At 46.3% G+C, this 20,748-nt stretch overlaps 1 protein-coding gene across 1 annotated transcript in view; it reads right to left on the bottom strand.

The window, feature by feature from the left end:
* Window positions 1–17,141, bottom strand: part of efna3a (ephrin-A3a) — a gene marked incomplete at both ends in the record, with an annotated part of 54,943 nt that extends 37,802 nt beyond the window's left edge. Inside the window, one exon of the mRNA XM_079175754.1 lies at window positions 17,032–17,141. Coding sequence (XP_079031880.1) covers window positions 17,032–17,141 — 110 coding nt within the window. The remainder of the gene's footprint in view (window positions 1–17,031) is intronic.
* Between the last annotated feature and the right edge of the window lie 3,607 nt (window positions 17,142–20,748).

Below are 20,748 nucleotides of genomic sequence, written 5' to 3' on the forward strand. Positions count from 1 at the left end.
TAACAAGCGTTGCAGTAAAACTAAAGAGCACGAGGAGAAAAGAACACTAGCAATTTATACTGTAAGAACAGCCCAATAAAATGCCTTTATCACTTCATGGTTACATCATTAAGTCCAGACTGAAACAACCTGATTAAAAAGCTGGATGTTACAATGCGAGCCCTTTTGGCACTGGATAGATGGATGGATCAGAACATCCATTGATCCATCACATTCACTCATCTTTTCTTTTCACACTTTCTCATTCATTATTCTGAGCGTCCCTGGCTGCTTCGGCTACCCTTGCTTCAATTTAAATTGCAAAAAAAAACATACGGGGTGAACTGCAACCTTTCTTTATTGTATTGTTTTTGTAAACAAACACACTTAAAAAGGCAGAATTCTATCCATCTTATGCATCGTGTGACAGCCAGGATTTCCGGCTGTATTTAAAACAATGTTAGTGCTTGATCTGCAACACTATGACAAGGCCCTTTATGCAAAGTCCCTTTCCCAGCAGCCCGTGTGAAGCTGCTGATTTTTCATATTACCTTGACTGTCAGCATCAGGCCATACATGCCCCACGTCATTGATGGGGTCATGCATTTTTCATAAGGTTGTACATGTATTTTAATGAGCAGGGCTGATGAGGTGTGCTGCATCGGCACAGTGGACGGCCTTCACCATTCTCTCCCCCCCCCCCCCCATTCACCGTGCAAGCCGTCAGTCAGCCACTCCAAGGCCTCCTCGCGTCTGTCTCTCGTAGTATCCCCGGATATCAATCACATCCAAATCTCTGCATATTTTCCGTGAGATAATTAAGAGGAGATTGCAACGTGGCGCAAACGATCAGTCTGCAAATCAGCGGACCAGATTCAATCCAAAATTCAGACTCCTTATCGCAGATGGCAAACTAAACAGCCCAAACTGACAGAGATGCGTCTGGATGGCAAGTCGGATGCCCTCCTGCCGGGCGGAGGAGCCCGTGTCAGTGCCTGTGTGTAATTTGGAATTAATGGGACGGTAAAACTTTTAATTCAAAATCCCAGCCTTGGGGACAAACACATTTGCATACAAATGAACACAATTTCCTGTTTGTTCGGTATGCAAATAAAAAAAGGAAGGGAACTTACAGAGGGGCTGGCGGAGTTGAACAAGCAGCGCGACTCTCGCCGGTGCGGAAAGCGGAGGCACCCAACCAAGCACTTCAAACACGGCTCTGTTTGAGATATCAGACTACGCCAGAGGTGAGGAAGGACCACCCCGAAGGACTGCACGGTCCCGTGGGGGCCGAGAGTAACCTTTTCTCTGCTTAAATCATTTACACCTGCAAATGACAAGCGAGGCGGCTTCTCCTCCGAACACAAGAGGCAATTAAAGACTACTGATCTGAGGTGGCAGAGGAGAGCAAGAGATGCCCATCCCAGGGGCCGATTGTGGCTTAATGCTTACACTAAGAATTGCAATCATTTCACGGTGTAATTAACAAATACACCTCTTTAGACCTTTCATTGGGAAGCACTATGAGATCTCCTCAAGTCATTGCTGTATTAATTGCAGGGGGTTATTTCCCCCCCTCCACACAATAGACTGAGATAAGCCTTTCTGAATAATGCAAAAAAAAAAAAAAAAAGGTTGCAGGAGTGCTTTGAATGCCAATGGCAATCGGGTTGCGAGGCTGCGATCTGATAGCACATAATTCATCGCTGTAAACATTAAAGAGACGGAGGACGAGGGGAGCTTGTTTTCATTAACATAAATGACTGGCATGCTTGTTAGATTCGCCAGTCGCAGTGATCTACTTGCCAGGTTGGATTCGGTTCAGACGCTAAACAGTGCATTTAATGCCACGGTGTGTTATGCGTGCATTGAGTGGGACCAGCTTCACCGATTACTTATTTACAGCTGCACATTTGAGTGACAGCCAGAATCCCTCTTTTTCACAACAGTATCTAGTCACAGACTTTACACGTGCTACCACACACCAAACAGCAGGGTTTGTAATTACGTCTCGGGTCGTAACTGAAGCGACCCCGGACACCGGGCTATGTTAAAAAAGCAACCCCTTTCCCAATGACTTCTCATTAGTAGGCGCTGCAGCAGCTCCGCATGTACGATCCTCCCTTGGAACTCTGAAGGTGACACAGCAGTTACAGTGGACTTTGATGGGGCACTGGGGAGCTGTACTTCATATCACAGGACTGCTTCCTCTGCAGAGTAAAAGGTTTCAACAATCAGCAGCTGCAGCCATTTGGGAGGAAGGAGGGGAGAATCTTCCTTCTCTGGCGAGGCGGGCGGGGGAGGTGTTTTCTCCCCCGCAGCCCGGGCACCGCTTCTCTGCCAGCAAGCCAAAGATTAACCTCCTCCAGGTCGCTCCCACCTGCCACAGATACAATCCAGTCCCTAAATCATTAATTAATTGTGTGTTTACATCAACGGTAAATCTTGCAGATCTCACGACTCTAAATCAGCGGGTTGAGGGGTCGGGGAAGCAAAGGTTTGTGGACACTGCGGAGAAGTCAGGACCAGCCTTCCAACATGCCTTGTGTGCAGACATGCGGACGTGCTTAATTGACAGGGCGGATAGGATCGAGGCCTCTCCTCACCCGCTAAGCCAGTCCTCCAGCCCCGCGGATGGAAACCAGCTCCCGCGCCGCTGGGCCCCCAGTTACCACCGGCCTGATCACATTGCGTATGCACTCGCCGACTGCGGGGCTGATTAAATCTGTATTTAATTGGATCAGATCTCGTCGTGATGGAGCGCTCCCCCCGGCGTTTAACCCACGGTCCTCTGTCAAGTGAGGGGGGGGGGGGAGAAATACTGTGGGGGAATTAGGAGCGGGAAATGAATACCAATGATAGGCTGTGCTAATAGCCAGCGCAGGAGGAGTGGACCACACCTGCAGGGCTTTGCTGCGAGGAATCAGAGTTACCGGCTTTCGCTGGCTGCGCATGTGTGCGTGCGTGTGCGTAAGCCCCTTCTCCCTTGATTAGTGAGACGTTATGTTATTCAGCTCGTACAATTACTTTTTTCAGTTGATTAGCTGTTTTATAAAAGCACATCCCTAATAACTCAAGAGCAGTCACAAACTCTTCCCCAATCAAAACTTGAATCAGTTAGTCATGATTGCTCTACGTGCATCTTGAGGAAAGAATGGAACAAGCACATTTGCATAATTTCTCAATACTCAATAACATTTTTACAATTACTCCTCGATTAAGAGTCTTTTGCAGAGTCGCACAGAGGATGTAAAGACTCTTCTGGTGGATTTACAGCGCATCTTGGCGTATATCGAAGGCTTAGAAGAGGAAAGCACAAGATCTGGCATTTGAGTTTGTGAGTTGAGGCGACTGTACTGAGATTTAGCGTCAAGTCTTTGTGCAAACTGCTTAGCGGCTAAAACCGACACTGATTCCAAAATCATATAACATATGTGAATCATATCGTAGCTTGCGGGCTGCTACCGAGTACCGATCTGATACCAGTGTGTCATAAATATATACACACACACACACACACACACACACACACACACACACACACACACACACACACACACACACACACACACACACACACCCTCTACTTTTGTTTACGCAGACCGCAACTCATTTTTTACAGTCACAGGGGCGGAGGGTTACACACACAGTAAAACCAGTCCTGTACCACCGGCCATTAAACAGCGTTACTTGATGAATTAAAAGTTTATTGCCTTGCTCAGGGGCACCTTGGCAGTAAAAGATGAAAGAGGGTGGAGTGTCAATCTTTCAGGCCCTAAAATCAGATATTTTAAGCCCATCACTTCAATATCTGCGAATGGCAAGCACATGACAGACGAGGTAAAGAGTGTGGTCACGGCAAATAAACTATGGTTCAGATATTGTTGAAATTATACGACAATACACCTACCATTAGTAAAATCATTAATAAAATAAAGTTCTGCCACCCACCACCTCCACATAGAGGGCACGCTACTTCCTGCATTGGCACTGAGAGCTGGGATTGGAAATGCAACAGCTTTGGTCCACATTTACTTCCTGTCAGCTACTGCATTGACAAACTTTGCAGCAGGAAATACAAACGGGCCCGTTTAGAATGTTTATGTTGTCAAAAAAAAAAAATCCAGGTAAAAACAGCTACAGTCAGTAGTTTAAATAATTCAAGTTTAGTTTAGCTTATAGTTCTTTTTATATTTTAAAAAGCAAAATAAGCAGCTCATGTGTTTATTGTGCATCAGGAAGCTTCAGTGCTTCTTCTGAATGAGAGGATGTTCACTTTAGTGGCTCATTCCTCATCATCAGAGACTTAACGGAGCGAAGGTTTGAGAGAGAGTCGTGTCACATGGCAGTCGTGAAAGATTCACAAACAAAAAAAAGGCCGTATATCAAAATAGTTATAACAATGTAAGAGTCAGGACAATATTAAAGTTATGTTGACAATAAAAACTTTCAGTTCTGTTCACTTCTAATTGCCTCATTAGAGCTGCTGCCAATCTGGGCAGTATGTTGTTACAAATATTACAACGTGTGCTCTATGACACCTGGGTGAGTTACTACCGCCTCTGGAGAGAAGCTACCCGGTGAGTCAATCAACTTTAGGTCAGGGCTTATGTTATTACGATGCAGGGTAACCTATTCGATAAGCCCCGAACTCTGGCACCTAATGTTTCCTTATTACCCAGCATTCAGCGGGGCGAACACCCAGTCAGCGCCACCCCCATCATGTCCCTTCTCTGAATCCAACCGCACGGCCAGTTTACTTTCGGTGACCTCGGCCGTCTCTGCGGAGGCCGTGAACACTGACTGGAGGTTAGTGATTAAAGGGTGTCATTCCACCGGGCGACCTCGGAGGTCAAAGGAATTCTGGGTAAATTACCTCGCGGAAGGCCGGACCGATATCGAACGCCTCACAATGAAACCACAAGGTTGATTGAAAAATGGGTATTTGCATACAAGGCAGTGAGTGGCAGAGCAGCAAACCCCCGGCTCTCCACTCGGGGGTGTGTGTGTGTGTGTGTGGAGGGGGGGGGGGGGAGGTGGCAACGCTGGCAGGGGCCGAGGCCTCATTAAGCAGAAAAGCATCATTTTCTGAAGCTTAAGAGTGCTCGCTCCCTCTCCTCATATATCCACACAATAGGGCTGACGCTGGTTTGAAAATAGAACTAAATAACTAAAGAAACCCGTGCTGCGTGTTTAGAATGAACCGCTCATAAATAATACATATGATGATAGATTGCTGATGAACTGTCTAATGAAGAGGAGGCAAGGGGGGGGGGAGTCGGGTTTTTGCTGACGAACAGCAATTTTTATATTTTTCTTATAGATTTAAAAAGTGAGACCTCGCGCAAACACACACACACACACACACACACACACACACACACACACACACACACACACACACACACACACACACACACACACACACACACACACACACACACACACACACACACACACACACACACACACACACACACACACACACACACACACCACAATGCAGGAATGCTAATGTCGCTGGCATTTTTGAAACTGCTGTTATCTTCCTGGCAATGCACATTAGCTGGAGATATGGTTTCCCTGCACTAATTTAGCGCTGCAAGGCAGGCGCTGGAGGTTAGCATCAAAACTTAATGGAAGCTCTAATTTGACCAAAAGTTCATTCCCGTTAGGGAAATTAAAGCCTGCTAATTAGGGATTACAACCTGGTTTATGAATTGCAAATGCCAAGTCAGACGCTGTTAGAGATATTACGGAATCGTGACAATGCTGCGAGTAAACTTTCAGCCCACGGGATTTATGTTGACGGAGACGAGAACGAGAGGGCTTTGATGTTCTAATTTACATTACTCGGGATCAAATGAAAAAGTAACCGCCAGAGATGTGAATTTGATTATCTGCAGTCTCTTGTTTTTTTTTTTGTTTTTTTCAAATCCCGACCAACAATGTTTTTTACATCAGTGCGGGGCTCGCAGAGCATAAACCTCCTGGTATTAAACCAATTTCCACGAGAGGAATCCATCTTTTGCCGTCGCCGTTGTGTCACACTTGCTTTGCACATCATAAACAACGACCTCCGGCTGTATATGTTATTCTCCCCACTACATCATTTAAGTCTTAACAATGTGCTCAGCTGTTATTCACCCTGCCACCAGACTGTGTGTATGCCTTTTGCATCCACGTCGCTTCGCTTTAAAAAGGAATGCCGTATTGCTTCCTGCCTCCTCCTGGCCCTGCCACAGACTGTCACCTGTGACACAGGCTTCCACTCAGGTCTGTCATGTTTCTTCCTTGAATCGTGTGGCAAATGAGCTTCACTTCTTCTTCCCTCTCTCTCTCCTTACTATTGATTCCTTTCCTCTCATTCCTCATTCCTTTCCTCTCATGCATGTGCATACACTCACACACACCTGCGGTTCTTTCTCGCAGTAGATCCTGGGAGGGATTTCAAAGTCCTGACACAGCTGCAATGGTGAAAATTGACGAGTGTGTTTGAGTATGTGCGTATAATACAGAAAGAAAGAGATGCAGAGTGAACGAGAAAGACAGAGAAGAGAATGGATGGATGGATGGATACAGTAGATAGATGGATTAGAGTAAATGTTTGCTAAATCAGCAAGCGGAGAAAAACAAACAAGTCACCTCAAACAGACAGGTTTTATTATGCCAAACACATGCTCCTGATGCCGGACTAAAGGGGTGGGAAAAAAAATAATAATCCACCAAATGTGATATTGTCGGTTTAATGAATGCCGGAGGGTGAAATTCTGCCATTGATGCAGTTCCGTATTCTGCGCTCCTTCCTGGTTTTACAGCAGTGCCTCCAAGCTGCTTGTTCCGACACAATACGCTTGAGCACCAGAAGAAAAGGTTGAGGTCTTTAAAGACACTCCACTACCTGACACGCCATTAATATTCTCCATACAGGCTCTTCCTCTCCTCTATATACGAAGATGCCCCTTCCTGCTCTGCCTCCCTTATCCCCACTTCCACTCCACTCTCTGCCTTTACATCTCTGCACTGCCTTATATCTCCCTCCTCCATCTTCTGTTTTGTTTTTTGTTTTTTTTCCACACTTCCCTCCCCCAACCATACGTTCATCTTCTTCCTTTTGGTTGTTTTTTTTGTCGTAACTTTTTCTATCACTCTCTCTTCCTCCTGGGAAGTGGCACAGAATCCTTTTAAGTGCTGCAAAAGCAAATCTATTTATCATAACCATCTATCTCCTACTGTACGTATACTTTATGCGAGGTGAAAGACACACTTACACACAAAACACACACACACACACACACACAGCAGGGTGCAGAGGAAAAGGAAAATGCAGCCTCTCTCTTGCGTGCACCTCCACTGTACTAGAAGGGCAAAAAAGGGATTTCTAAATCATGATGCAATGTGTGTGATTCACTCTCTCAATGGCGGCGGCGCAATAAATTAAAGGGAGGTAAATGGGCGGTTGTGCCCACTCTCCTCCCACGCACGGCAATGCGGTGGAGCAGGGCGGCCTTTGGGGACTTCCCATCGACTCCACACAAGGTGCGAGCGGAGCGGGAGCAGAAGGCGGAGCGGGAACACCAGACACAAAGACGGAGAGGGCTGCTGCTGCTCTGCGAGGCCGACGGTACGAAAGGAGAGGAAGCGCAGGCGGGGAGGGACTAACCATAAGAGGAACACCACCAACAATCAATCAGACAAACATGTACAGTGTGCGTGCACACGCAGATAACCCAGACAGACCTTAAGGGCCACTTAATAGCAGCCAAACACACACACACACACACACACACACACACACAAAGAGTGAGAGAGCTCAGCAGGACATTAATATTCTATACACCCACACACAGCATGGTGAGGATCTGGACTGGCCTCTGTGTGTCTGCTAGTTTTACAAACTCTACGTCTAGACACGGTCCCCACGCAGCACTACACAGGTTGCTACCATCAGAGGAAAAACTAAAAAAAATATCATGATGTAAGCAGATTTCCGACACTGTAAGCCCACACACACAGAGGAGTTGTGTTCGAAATGTGGCTACTAAATCCATGGGAGCGTCTCACACAGATGTACGTAGCCCACAGCAAGCGAAGAGCAGCTGAACCAACCGACTGAACAAATACCGGAACAAACAAAGCAGATCGGCACACCAACAGGACAACTGGCCCCGCTCTAAACATCATCTGCTCATTAATAGTGAAGTATTCAAAATGTAGTGATAACAAGCAGGGCACCACCCCTCCTCAAATACCACCCCCCCCCCCCTCTCTGCTGTAACAAATGCAAATAACAGACTGCCTGGTGGGCTGTTTCTCTTTCCAACACGACACACTGCTCCAGAGAGAGAGGAGGAAGGGGAGAGGAAACCTCCCCGTTGATGGAGAATGCCAGTAGTGCGAGATGAGTCACGTATTGTCCATATAAATCAATGGGTGAGAACACCAGGAAGTGGGGGAAAAAAAATAAAAAATGCACGCGTGCGAGGAGAGAGACATGATTATGCATGTGCCGTAGCTCATGTATTAACCATAACTGAATTTACACATCAAGGCGGCAAATGAATTCCAAATAGATTTTTGATGCAGACCAACACGAGACCTGATTAAATGATGAGGTGAAGATATGGAAACGGGGACGGAAGGAAAGGAGTCTGGCGCCACTGACGGAGCTGTACTCTGATCCGCTGACTTTGTATTAAATATTCAGAGTTGGAGCGTGCCGTCGCCACAATGGCCCCCCTTCAAAACACAAAATGTCCCGACGCTACGACTCTCCAGCACCCGATTGTCCCCCATAAAATCAAGGGCAGAGTCAAAGCAGGCTTCTCAATTTTAGATTTCAGAAGCTGTATCAACATTTAGTTTGTGAGTTAGGCAAACTATAAAATGAACCTGTTCCCTGCATGCTTCCCTGCCAGTGTTGGTGTACTGTATTGTTTTCATATTCAAAAAGTCAGCTAGACAGCTAGCGGATGGATAAAAGGCGCTAGAAACCCAAAAATGTAACTTTAAATACAGCAAATTAACATTTTATCACCAATAAGGATGAACCGATACCGAAAAAAGGCCGATACTGACTCCAATAGCCGGATCAGGTATCTGTGACAAAAGGAGCAATTCAATGTTTATATGCTATTTTAATTTTAATTCCAGGAATGAAGCTATAATCAATGAATGAGCGCTACAGTAAATTGGTCTGATTTCCTTGATGATTAGTTTCCATCCATATGATTTTATAAATTTCTTCATTTCTTCAGCGTAATCAAAATCAAAATGAGTCATATGTCTGATATAATATGTGTAATATCATTTCAATATAATTTTTGAAGCACTCACCGGGTGTTCTGCTTTCACATTATTGTTTATTGTCGCCCTTGGATGGAGCAGTGACCCCCCTAGTAATGGGCCCATTTGACCCCCTCCACAGGTGATCCCGGCTCAAACACTGCATCATGGCTTGTGTGGACAGTTCATACTGTATAGTTTACAACAACCGGTACGCGCTCTCCCCATGCTCTGTGTAGCTGCAGCACCAGGAAGGAGCATTAAAATATCTGCAAATGTATAAATTTGAGCAGCCCTCCAGCTTCAGCACAAAAATACAACTCTCATTTGGCTGCCAGTAGGTACAGCTTCCAGTCCAATCCACTCACATCACACTTTCAGGCTCCACAGACTTTGCTCTCATATTTGTAATAGAACAGTTTCGCTTGAAGATGTACTGATTTAAATGTTCCCTCTAACAATATAAGAGGGATATATTAAGCCACCAGAGGTGGCGGCTGCCGCTGCCGCCGCTGAAGGGGTCAAATTACCTGTAGTCATTCTAGATGCACCGAGCACTAGAGAGCGATATTCATTTTCTTCAAATATTCTCATTACAGGGACGACGCCTGCCAAAGGGTCTCAGACCTTCATATAATTACGTCGTCAAAACGAAAAATCTCAATTATAACAGAATACCTAATTATTACGCTGCCCGTATTCCAAATTGCCCTCGCATGAAAGGAAAAAACCCGGAGCCGTATCATCCGCTAAGCTGTGAGGACAGATTCCACTTCTCGTAACACCGCTGTTGTTAAGCACCCGGGAGCATTAGAGGGAGGACCTGTCACGGCTCAAGACCTGAAGGGAATGAACAGAGAACAAGATATGACAGGGCACAAACCTGTGTCCTCACTCGCTGCCTGTTTTATGAAGGCACACTGATAACTTCGGAGGGCGCCGGTAGGTGCAAAATATCACCCCAATTGCCATACCTCAGAAGAGGCCTTCTGCTTCAATAACAAAACAAATTATTTTGACCCACTGCTGTGGCTGCCGTATCATTTTCCAGGCCGTGCAGCGTAACAAGGCCAATTTCCCAAATAATCAAACTTCCAGCCAGTGACCATCCACCCATCAACAGCTTTGATCTTTTTCCTACATGGCAGCCATTTCCATCATAGCGGCAATGTAATTTCCCAGTGGGTAACGGGCACTGCAGTGAAGACTCCCAGTGTAATGTACTGTGGAGCTCCCATTCTAAGTTGGAAAGCCCTTTTTGTAGAAAGCATTTGCATTCAAATCATTGAGTCTGAAATTGGTTCTACCTGGCTGGGATCAGGACTATCTCCTGTGGCTTCCCACTGCCAGTTAAGTGCAGTTTTCATAACCTTGGAGCACAAGGAATGCTAATCGCCTTTGATTGGCATATGAAGGGCCTAACGATGGTTTTCTTTGGACTCCTCAGAAGAAAGTAGCGCCTTCCTCACCTGGGGTATAGCTCTAGATAGACACTTTTCTACTATCGGGCCATTGCGAGCTATGGGGCTACCTTCGAGCCAGCCGGTGTTGGTAACCATTTGCGTTTCTACTATAACACCGATAGCCTCGCAGCATTGCCCTAAAATCGGCCATAACATGTCAACGCGGTGCAAACGTCGCCCATCCCATAACGCAGATAACATAAACAAACCTGTCAAGACTCCTGGAACTTAGAATTGCCAGACTGGATTGAAAAATCACAAGTAAGATGTGTATGTAGTGGATGTAGTATAATCACTACCATTGTTGAGCTAGAATTAATGAACCCGACAGTCCCGACCATGGTGTCCCGGGTGGTCACTGACTGCAGGGCGATGTTCCAGGAACTGCAAGCCGGCCTTACTACTATCCAGACTTTGTTAACATATCGCTGAATTGAACAGATCTGGGTTCTCCGTTACACATGTGATACTCCGAAAGCTTATTCCAAAGCATGACTGAAATAAAGGCTTCTCATTTCGACTGATATCCAACTTTAACAGCTCTCCTGAGAACTAAGTTCAATAAACTAAAGTAAGTTGTGCGACGTCACTGTTCCTGAAACACCGGCCAGTCGGCACACCCGCGCTATTTTTATAACATGTGATCTCATCAAATCAGAGATCTGCTTTGTGAAACATGACACATTCATTAGAAGAACTGAGTGAACTGTGAAGTCTGTTTGATAAGTTACTTTACATTTCTAATGAGGAAAATGAAGTCTTCAACTGTTTCCTTCAGTCAACATGTTACGTTTAACTGAGCCACGCTCACCGGTAAACATCCTTCTAAAAGAGGATCTATAATTCTCATAAACAGATGCTAACTCATTCGTCGAACATGATTTAACATAATTCTGTATTAAGGCCACGTTTAATCAGAGCACTGGCTGTAACGGCCCACAAAACCTGTCAATTCCTTCCCAACCTGTTTCCTGTCAAGAACCCTTAAAGTGGTTCAACATTAGGTCACAGACCGCCAATTAATAAGATTTCCCTTCAGGGACTTCCATCTGATTCTGAAGATTTCAGTTGTTAGATATAATTAAGACAATAATTATATATTGGTCAACTGTTGAGCATGATAACGTGGACATAAGTAAAACCTGTGATCAGATTGGTCACTCTTATGATTCTTACTCACACTGGATTCGCTCCTATAGTGAAAATAAACGATTCCACATTTGTCTGGGGACCTCCTCAAACACCCTGAAGGACCCCTGTGGGTCCCCGGACCCCTGGTTGAGATCCACTGGGACCAGAGAAGATAAAGAAAACCCAGAGATGGGTGATTTTATTATATGACAGAGGTTTTCATCATTTCCCTTCAGGTTCACATCTATTAAACTCCAGGTTGATTAAGTGTTTCCTCCTGAGGTTCTATCTGTATCCTCACCCATATTTTAATTCAACCCGCGTTCAAAGCAGAGTCAAATTAGTGTTTTCCAAGAGCAACAGCCCTTTGAATGAACATCAATACCTCTGTGCTCTTTCCTTTTGTCTTTGCAATTATTCAAATTATTAAGTCTGACTGTAAGTGTAGAGAATCCTTAACAACACACCTACAGTGATGGGATGTATACTCTGACTTGGTATTGTGCACCGATGTTCTCACCTAACCGTTGAATCTGTGAAGCAGGCAAATTCTAAATCTATGCCGGGATGAAAGCCGTTCATTCGTATCTTGTGGAGGAATAACTTACAGGTTGTTTAAGTCCAACAGACGCATTCAAAAACATCTTTCTTTAACCCGTGCTCAGCCTCGCGCTTACACTGTACCGAGACCTCGCTTAGCGTAGACGCAGTTAGGGCCTCCGCGGAGCGTGAACCCCGGAGCACTGACTGACAAGCCCGTGGTAATCAATTCTCCAGCACGCTGGTCCAAGGCTGTACTTCATCGAAGCGTCCTGAGCTCCATGAGAATACTTCATGGAAATTTACTGTCACACCGTGAAATCCAATTAAAAATACATTTGGACATTGATCACCTGATGCACTCTTATTGATTGCTGCTCAAAAAGCCACTGTGTAGTGTTTTCTGTTTGGCCAGGGTCCACTCACCTCTCCATACCATATAAATGTATTGATCCGCTCAGCCACTCTTGGATCCATATGAACCATTAAACCTCCTTTCAGTGTTTCTCCATCCATTTATGTGACTCATAGCAGCCTCCTATGAGCTAAAAATGGCCAGCACGCCGCTTAGCAGACCAATCAGGTCTGAGAGACCACTACGGCATAATGAAGCCAGGTGATGATGTCAAGTTAACTAACCATTTAAAAGCGCTGTTCATCAAAATAATCTCCTGGATGTCTGAGGCCGATCAAGACTATGAAGCATTCAAACGTTCACAAACAACTTGAATAATTCGAGAGGGGAATACTTCATCACGGTTGGCGAGACATGGCTAATTCAAAAACGTATAAAAAAGATCAATTTGCGCTTTTCAATCAGTGGTGTTCACACATTCTCATTTAACACAACTGCAACCACAGAAAATTAAAATAAAAATGCACGCTATCTAATGCAGTACAATGAATGTGAAGGAATAAATTGAATGGCGGTGAATAAAACACATTTGTATGCAAAAATTGCCGAGACGGCCCAGAGACGGAGCTGCGGGCCGACGCCTCGTCTCGTTTAAGCCGACGCTCCGTCTGCGTGGTGTTGGGTGTGGGTGGGTGGAGATGGGGTGTGTGTGGGGGGGGGATGGGGGGAGGTAGGGGGTGCTATTGTCTCATCCACATGGATGACCCCGGCCTTGTGCCCGCATTAGCACGGATCATCTCCCGTGGGTATTATCTCGTCAGAAAACAGCGGCTGCAACACACTCGAACAAATAACCTCAACTTCCACATCCGGTAAAACCGGCGCTCTCCTTCACCCCCTCCTGCCATCAGGCCAACTCAATCAATCTTTCCCCTCGCTTTCTTCCTCTGAAAGACCGCTCCGCTTTCCACCTCTCCAGCATGTTCTCCTTCCAATCTCTCCATTACGCCCACCTCTTCCCCTGCAGTAATGTTCTTCACACTTCGCATCCTTCTCTTTCCCTCCATCTATTTCCTGACTTCTCTCCCTCTCCATCACTCATCTTTCTCTCTCGTCTTCATTTCTCAGTAACAATTCCCTTAAGTGCAACTAAATATCTACAAACCTTTCATGCAGGGTGTCAGGGTTCTGCCCTGCAGGGAACCACCTCCAACTCTATAGCTGGGTCTGAACACGCCCACACCGACCGACCTGGCGGTTAATAAGCCTGTTGAGTAAGACGGCACCTCGACTCAACATTGATCACCGGGTCCCAGCACCTCGAACTCTCAGGGAGGCTATTTGTCAAGGTGATAATTTATTTCGTAGCACCCGATATGGTGTGCCGAGGATTGGGTTGTTTCTTTCCCGTCTTGTGGTCCAGGGGCCGACAGACACCGTGTCAGCTCTAAATCAGTGTTGGTGATGTGTAGCATGAAGCGCGCAGATCTGTAACTCAGCCACAAACAGTGGAAGAAGACTTTCATCTCGCTCAGCAGGCAAGAGAATGGCAATTTAGCAAAGAGATGTGCGACACGTGTTCAAACTCACTCCCCTGTTCCCTTCCCCACGCAAAGGCTTTTTACTCTGGTGTCCCGCGAAGTTGTGAGCATCGGTGGACACACTGGGCGACTTATGGAAGACGTGGGAGAGCGGGGCTGTTGTTTTGATCATGCTGACATGGGGTTCCCAATTATGGAGATGCGGCCCCGTCTAACCGGCGAGGCCAAACACCTGATGGGAGGAGGTGGCGGGAGCGCGGGACGCTGCATGTGGATAGGCGAGGTCTACCGCAGTGCACCGCTGCTCCCGCGTGCTCTCAAGATGTTCCACATCTCCCCCCTCTAATTGGCAGATGGCCTCAGATGCGAGATGATTTAATGGGCTGCGTGTGTGTGTTGTTTTTTTTTTTCCTGCCTCAGTCAGCCATTAGCGGGGACATCTGTAACGAGTTGGCCAGGCACACTGCTGAGAGCGGAAGCTGAGAGCAACACTTTCTAATGGGGGGGGGGGGGCGATTGTGACGGACCCGGGGAGGTAATCAAAGCACTCTGAGCTATTACTTTGGGTTATGATAATCGAGACATCATGCCTTAAATTGTCCGTGGCAGAGGAAAAAGAGCTTTAATAAGCCTCGGATGTTGTTTACTTCAGACAAGCTGCAAAGAATCAAACAGCACAGCGTTGCTGGCTATCGGCGACGTGACAATCCCCTTTTGACTTTCAATACACCAGAGAAAGACATTTCTAACATGCGCATTATCATAAAAAGCCATTTTCATGGCTTTTGGCAGAAACAGCTTGGCTTCCAAGCGATGCCCCTTCTTGCAGCTGGGCCGTAACCATCAGCGGTGAATTCTGCGCTCAAGGGGAAAACATTAAGGCCCCCAACCAGAGTTTGGCCCTAAAGGCCTCTGGGTGTCATTTCTTACAGCTCCCTCCTGAGTTTGTCTCTAGAACCCGAGCCGGGGGAGGGAAGGAGCTACGAGTCCGTCCGCCGGTTCTCCACGCGTGTGCACGGGGTCGTTGGAGAAGTGGGCCCGAGCCTGCGGCCTTTTAAATCGTGATGGCCCGTCGGTATTCTTGCCACAGCTTCTGAGGATTCGTCTGCTACCTGCAAACTGGGTCAATTTTTGCATTATTATTTTAGAGTTGTGTATCTCGCTGTGGAGAAAGGAGAGGTTCTGCACACGCAGGCATGGCAACCCACACCTGCACTTTGTCTCCCTCTACGTTCCCCATCCCCCTCCGTTTCCCATCCCCCCCCGCCTCTCTCCCACACCCACACACACACACACACACACACACACACACACTTCTGAATTCATTAATATGAGCACATATTTGTCACTTTAACACATAAATGTCAACTCAAAGCCACAAAATGTGCTAACACTGTGAACCTTATCCGCGTGAAAATAATTTTAGACTGAGCACACAGCGAAGGCCTAATTAAAATTGATGGATAGGACTAATGCTGATTGTGACACTCAAAAACCCGGGCACTTTAACAGAGCTTAAACATAAGTATCAGTTAATGTGCAACTCCTCTATTTTGGTGTCACACTAACGGGATTAGCTGCAGTTATAAATCTGGAATAGTTGAGAATGTGACTCTGCCATCCACACGCTGACATTAATGAGGAGGAGGCAGTGCTGCACCGTTCCCATTGGGTTTTATGGCAGTTTTCTAACTGTTTGACTTGAGGGAAACCCCCACGTCCGTGTGCATTCAAATGACTTTCATGCAATTTCTAATCATCTACTGTATGTGTGCACTTTCAGCTGAGAGCCTGGGAGGTGAATGGGGGACAAGGAGCAGATGGGGGGGGGGGGGGGGTTAATGAGATGCAGGGTGGGAAAAAGGGAATTGAAGGGGACAAGCCGGCTGGTGAGACGCGGCACAAAAATAGGAGAGGGAAGAAAATAACCAAGTATGAGATACAGAGAGGCGATAGGAGAGACCTGTGTATGAGGTGCATACAAATGGACAGGGGAGGGAACACGGATAGAGGGTGGGGGGGAAGGGGGAGGTTGTGTGAGGAGAGGAGATACAAAAAAAAATGTGAGAAAGATGGATTCAGTGTTGGCTAATGAGAAGACAAAGGCAGTAGAATCCACATCGATCTCTGCCCCACACAGCACGCCGGCTTTACAGCTCGCAGGTAGAGAGGGAGATGGGAGAGAGCCCGGGGAAGCTTACCTGAGGTAACAAGCCTCACCGCTGTGGGTGTGAACACGAGTGTCCGTGTGGCGGGCACACAAATTTACAGTTACACAGATTTATGGAAGTTTGAGCTGCCGGGTGATTTGTGTATTTGTGCTGCAGGTATAAGGTGACGGACAACGCTAAAGTGAAAGCGGGACACATGAAGAGGTGACTGCTGCTTCAATGAGGCATACACTAATTGTGAGGTTTTGTAAAAAAAAAAAAAAAGATATTTATACAGTAGCCACTCTGCATGCAGGGCGCAGAGATGGAACACTTCCCCTCTGGAGATGCATTACTGTACTCTGACTCAACGGAGAGGAGAAATTATTTGACAGATAAAAAATGTTGAATGATGACAATCAGGTTGATATTCTAGTCTTATCTTAAAGCTGTGGAAATAAATTACTGTTCTACTCATCGTCTTTCTGTAAGAAGGTACGACCACCGTCTTTTGTAAACAAGTTATCAGCGCAGGTGCGCATGAACAAAGAGGCACTCGAGTTAATGCGCTGCGGAGAGCCACTTACAGTAGGTTCGAGCTGTTCCAGTACACCGCATGCCGGTCGTTGGCTCTCGTCAGGTGCAAGTTTGTAAGCGCCAGCGTGACGAGGCTGAGAGAAAACGTTGCGAGAGCCATAATCCCCTCCGGTGCTCGTCCGCCGCCCCTGGTTCCCCTCTCGTCCCTCTGCGTCCCCGCTCCTTCTGTCCCAAGCGACGCGTCGGTCACAACATCCCAGCGGTCGAAAAAAAAAAAGAAAAACCTTTTCAAGTTGAAGCGGGGTGACTTCTGGAGTGGTTACGTGTTCTTCAACTCAAATCCCATTGCGACGTGAGCCATTTGGGCATCTTTACCTAAAAACCTGTCTGGAGTTCTTTTCTCGTGCCCGCTGCGCACTTTCGAGTCTCTCCTGGTTTTGTTTGGCGCTTCTTTGCTTTCATCTGAGAGGAACAACGCAGGCGACGCTACCGCATTCACAGCTGACGGCTGAGCTCGGCGTTTATCGGTCTTTGCGCAGCTTTGAAGCCGCTGGATCTCCGTTGGAAGGACTGTGTACCATGCGCTCCTCTCATCAGCATCATCATCACCATCACCAGCAGCACCACCAGCAGCAGCCTTACGCTGCGCCCACAACGCTACAAACCCGCCCTCTGATGGCCGAGATGCGCTCACATGTCAGTCTGTGCTGCGGCCCCGCCCCCCTCAAAACATGCGGCCCGCGTGAGAACGTGCGTGTGGCGCCTTTGCGTGTATTTCAGCAACTGTGTGGAGAATCTGTGTTTTAATCTTCATTCAAAAATACGTGACTCATCAGGTAAGGGTTTAGGTTGAAGATTAAGATAATAACAAACAGTAGTTTAAGGTTTCGTTTGAAGGGAGATTTATTAGTATGTTATTATTTTAATGAAACTAAACTAGAAAGTTTTTTTCTTTATCTATAAAGTTCAGGGTTTACTTTGGGATTAAACTGGGAAGAAACTAAAAAGACTCAAATCCTCACCAGCTGTGAAATGACTCACTATCACAAGTTGAATCATTACTGTTGTTAATTACAAGCACGCTGTTCACATTTTTGTCAACAACTAGAAGAAAGAGGAAGCTGTTTGATGTAGAAAGGTTTAACAAATTAAAGGGGAAAAAACAAACTCCATGGTGGTGGAGAGCGCTGGGATCAGATTACATGATAACCCGATAATGGCCCAATTTGAGATTGTGAAAGACGGCAAGCTATGATTGGTCAGGGCCCATCGCGTGGTCTAGCAGGCCTCATCACAGGGACGAGACTCAGCGATCGCTAATCTGCGTCGTTCAGCTATCTCAGGCATTTTAATTAAAGTCGTTCCGATTATTGATACATGTGGAAATGCCTCTGCTGCAGCCTAAAATGCTGGATCGGGTATCGCCGTCTACGTGAGCCTATATGCACCGATCCGATATCACATTATCATACACTACACAAGAACAACAACAACACGTGTCACTCGTTTACATCATCAGCTCCCGAAAAATAATGATTACAGCGTCCTAAATCGATGATGGAAGTAGCTAAAGAGTGAGCCATCCCGCGTCTTCCTCTGTTGAGAGTTGCACATGCTCAGAACCGATCGGGCAGATGCTAGCACAGCATCAGCAATTTGGCATCATTTTACACTGGAAAATAGATTTTGTTGTTTTTAATGCACTGGTATGGGATGTTTTTCTTTAAGGAAGCGTTTCTTATTTAGGCTGTTGGAGTAAAAGATTTTGGAGAAATTATTATTTCCAATTCCCTATTCAGCAGGGGGTCAAGGGTTAAAGCCAGGATTCACATTAATATTAGAAAATGAATACAGTCAGTGGAAAGTCATTACGAGTATAGTCACAACACACGTGTGTGAGTGATTGTGTGTGTGTGTGTGTGTGTGTGTGTGTGTGTGTGTGTGTGTGTGTGTGTGTGTGTGTGTGTGTGTGTGTGTGTGTGTGTGTGTGTGTGTGTGTGTGTGTGTGTGTGTGTGTGTGTGTGTGTGTGTGTCTCACAGTGAAATACAGACTGAGGGAGAGGGCATGGAAATTTGGAGACTTTAATTAACCTGTTTAATTTCGCCTGTGGTGGTTTAACCACTCTATCTAGCCTAACGGCAGCCGGCAGTATTAATGGCTCAGTTAATTCCAAATATTAGGCATTAGCCTCGGTTTGATTAACTCTGCCAATTTCATATCTCATAATAGTGTCCTTTTCAGAGGGGATATCAGTGATATTCACACCCGTAAACGTGGCCGTATAGGCGCTGTTGGTGAAACTTTAGCCGAGCGATCCAAACATTAATCCGAATGACCTCCAGTGATGAATGAGTGTTCATTACACTTCAGTCCCTGAAGGTCATGCGCACACTCCCGTGAGTGAGGAGAGGTAGCCGGAGTCAGCTGTGGATCTGCTGCCGTCCTCTCTCAGCTCACACACAGACACACTCAGTGTCTGTTTGCTCTCACTCACTCCCTGCCTCTCTGTTGTTTTTGTCAGTGATGACGCCTCTCTTGAGTGCCCTCCAGGCATGTTGCCGTGGCGACTGGAGTAAAGGCGCGGATGAAAGAGCAAGTACCATCACTTTTTTTTTGTTCTTTCTCCCAACTCTCCCTCTCTCCGTCCCACCACCTATCTGTGCGGCTCCAGCGGATCACTCGTCTCCATCCGCTCCAACATTTGTCATCCTCTTTGTCACCTGGCGCTCACGGGGGAAGTGCTGCATATAAGGAGCATATTCTCCCATTTCTTTCGTGATCGGATGATCCTCCGCTTCCTGTTGCGCGCACCGACCCGCACAGTGGCAATGAAAGTGCGCCGAAAATATATAGAGAGTGACAGTTAATATGTTTTCTGCACCTCGTCTCAACCGGCAAGAGGCACACATGCATATTTATGCTTGGTGTGTACTGAGTGTTCGTTTTGAACGTGCGACTGAATGAGGCTTCCCAGTGTCAGAAGTCATTGAGCGCAGTTGTTCTTTGCACCATGTGATGCACTGTTTGTGCTCCTTGCAGCAGCACGGCTTGGATTTTGTTTTGCAACAGGCACCGGTGCACACTATTCTAACGGTAACATGGCTCGTTACCTCGACTCTGGCTCCGTTTTCTGATTAATTCATGAACAGCAGCTTTGGGCATATTGATTATTCAGATAATTTGTTATCATCAATCAGCCTCGACTCTTTCATATGTCCTTGTTGACTTCATATTGATTTCCTAACCGACTTCATTCCTGGCGTAAGCAATATTCCAGGAGCAAATGTGCTGCTTTTCTTCCTCAGTGGGATTCCTTTATTCTTCCTCCTGGCTTCTATCTGTGCGATCTCTAATTTCCTAAACCCATCTGTTCCCCTTCTCCCCACGTCTCACTTCAGACTAATCTCAGCTTTAATGTTAATGGATTAAAATGAGGTTGTCTTGACTGACTTTTATGTCCAGTGGCGGTGTCTGTAAACAACAAATTTATTTGATTAATCAGTTAATCTAGTGAAATGTCAAAACGTGAATATAAAGTGGCTGTGACAAAAATAACAGCGGCCCTCTGAACTTGGAGAAGCAGACGAATAAACGTCTCCCTGTGAAAGTGAGAGCGCGTGAAAGACGCATCCTCTGGCCTGCCGCCCGAGCTCAGCATCGCGTTAGCAAACTGTCAACTTCCCATCATCCTCCTCTTTTCTTTGCTTCTTCCATTTCGTGTGAATCTGCATTTTGCAGTCCCGCAACTCCTCTACACCCATACAGG

This window comes from Pholis gunnellus, assembly GCF_910591455.1.
Source record: "Pholis gunnellus genome assembly, chromosome: 16".
NCBI classification, from domain to species: Eukaryota; Metazoa; Chordata; class Actinopteri; order Perciformes; family Pholidae; genus Pholis; species Pholis gunnellus.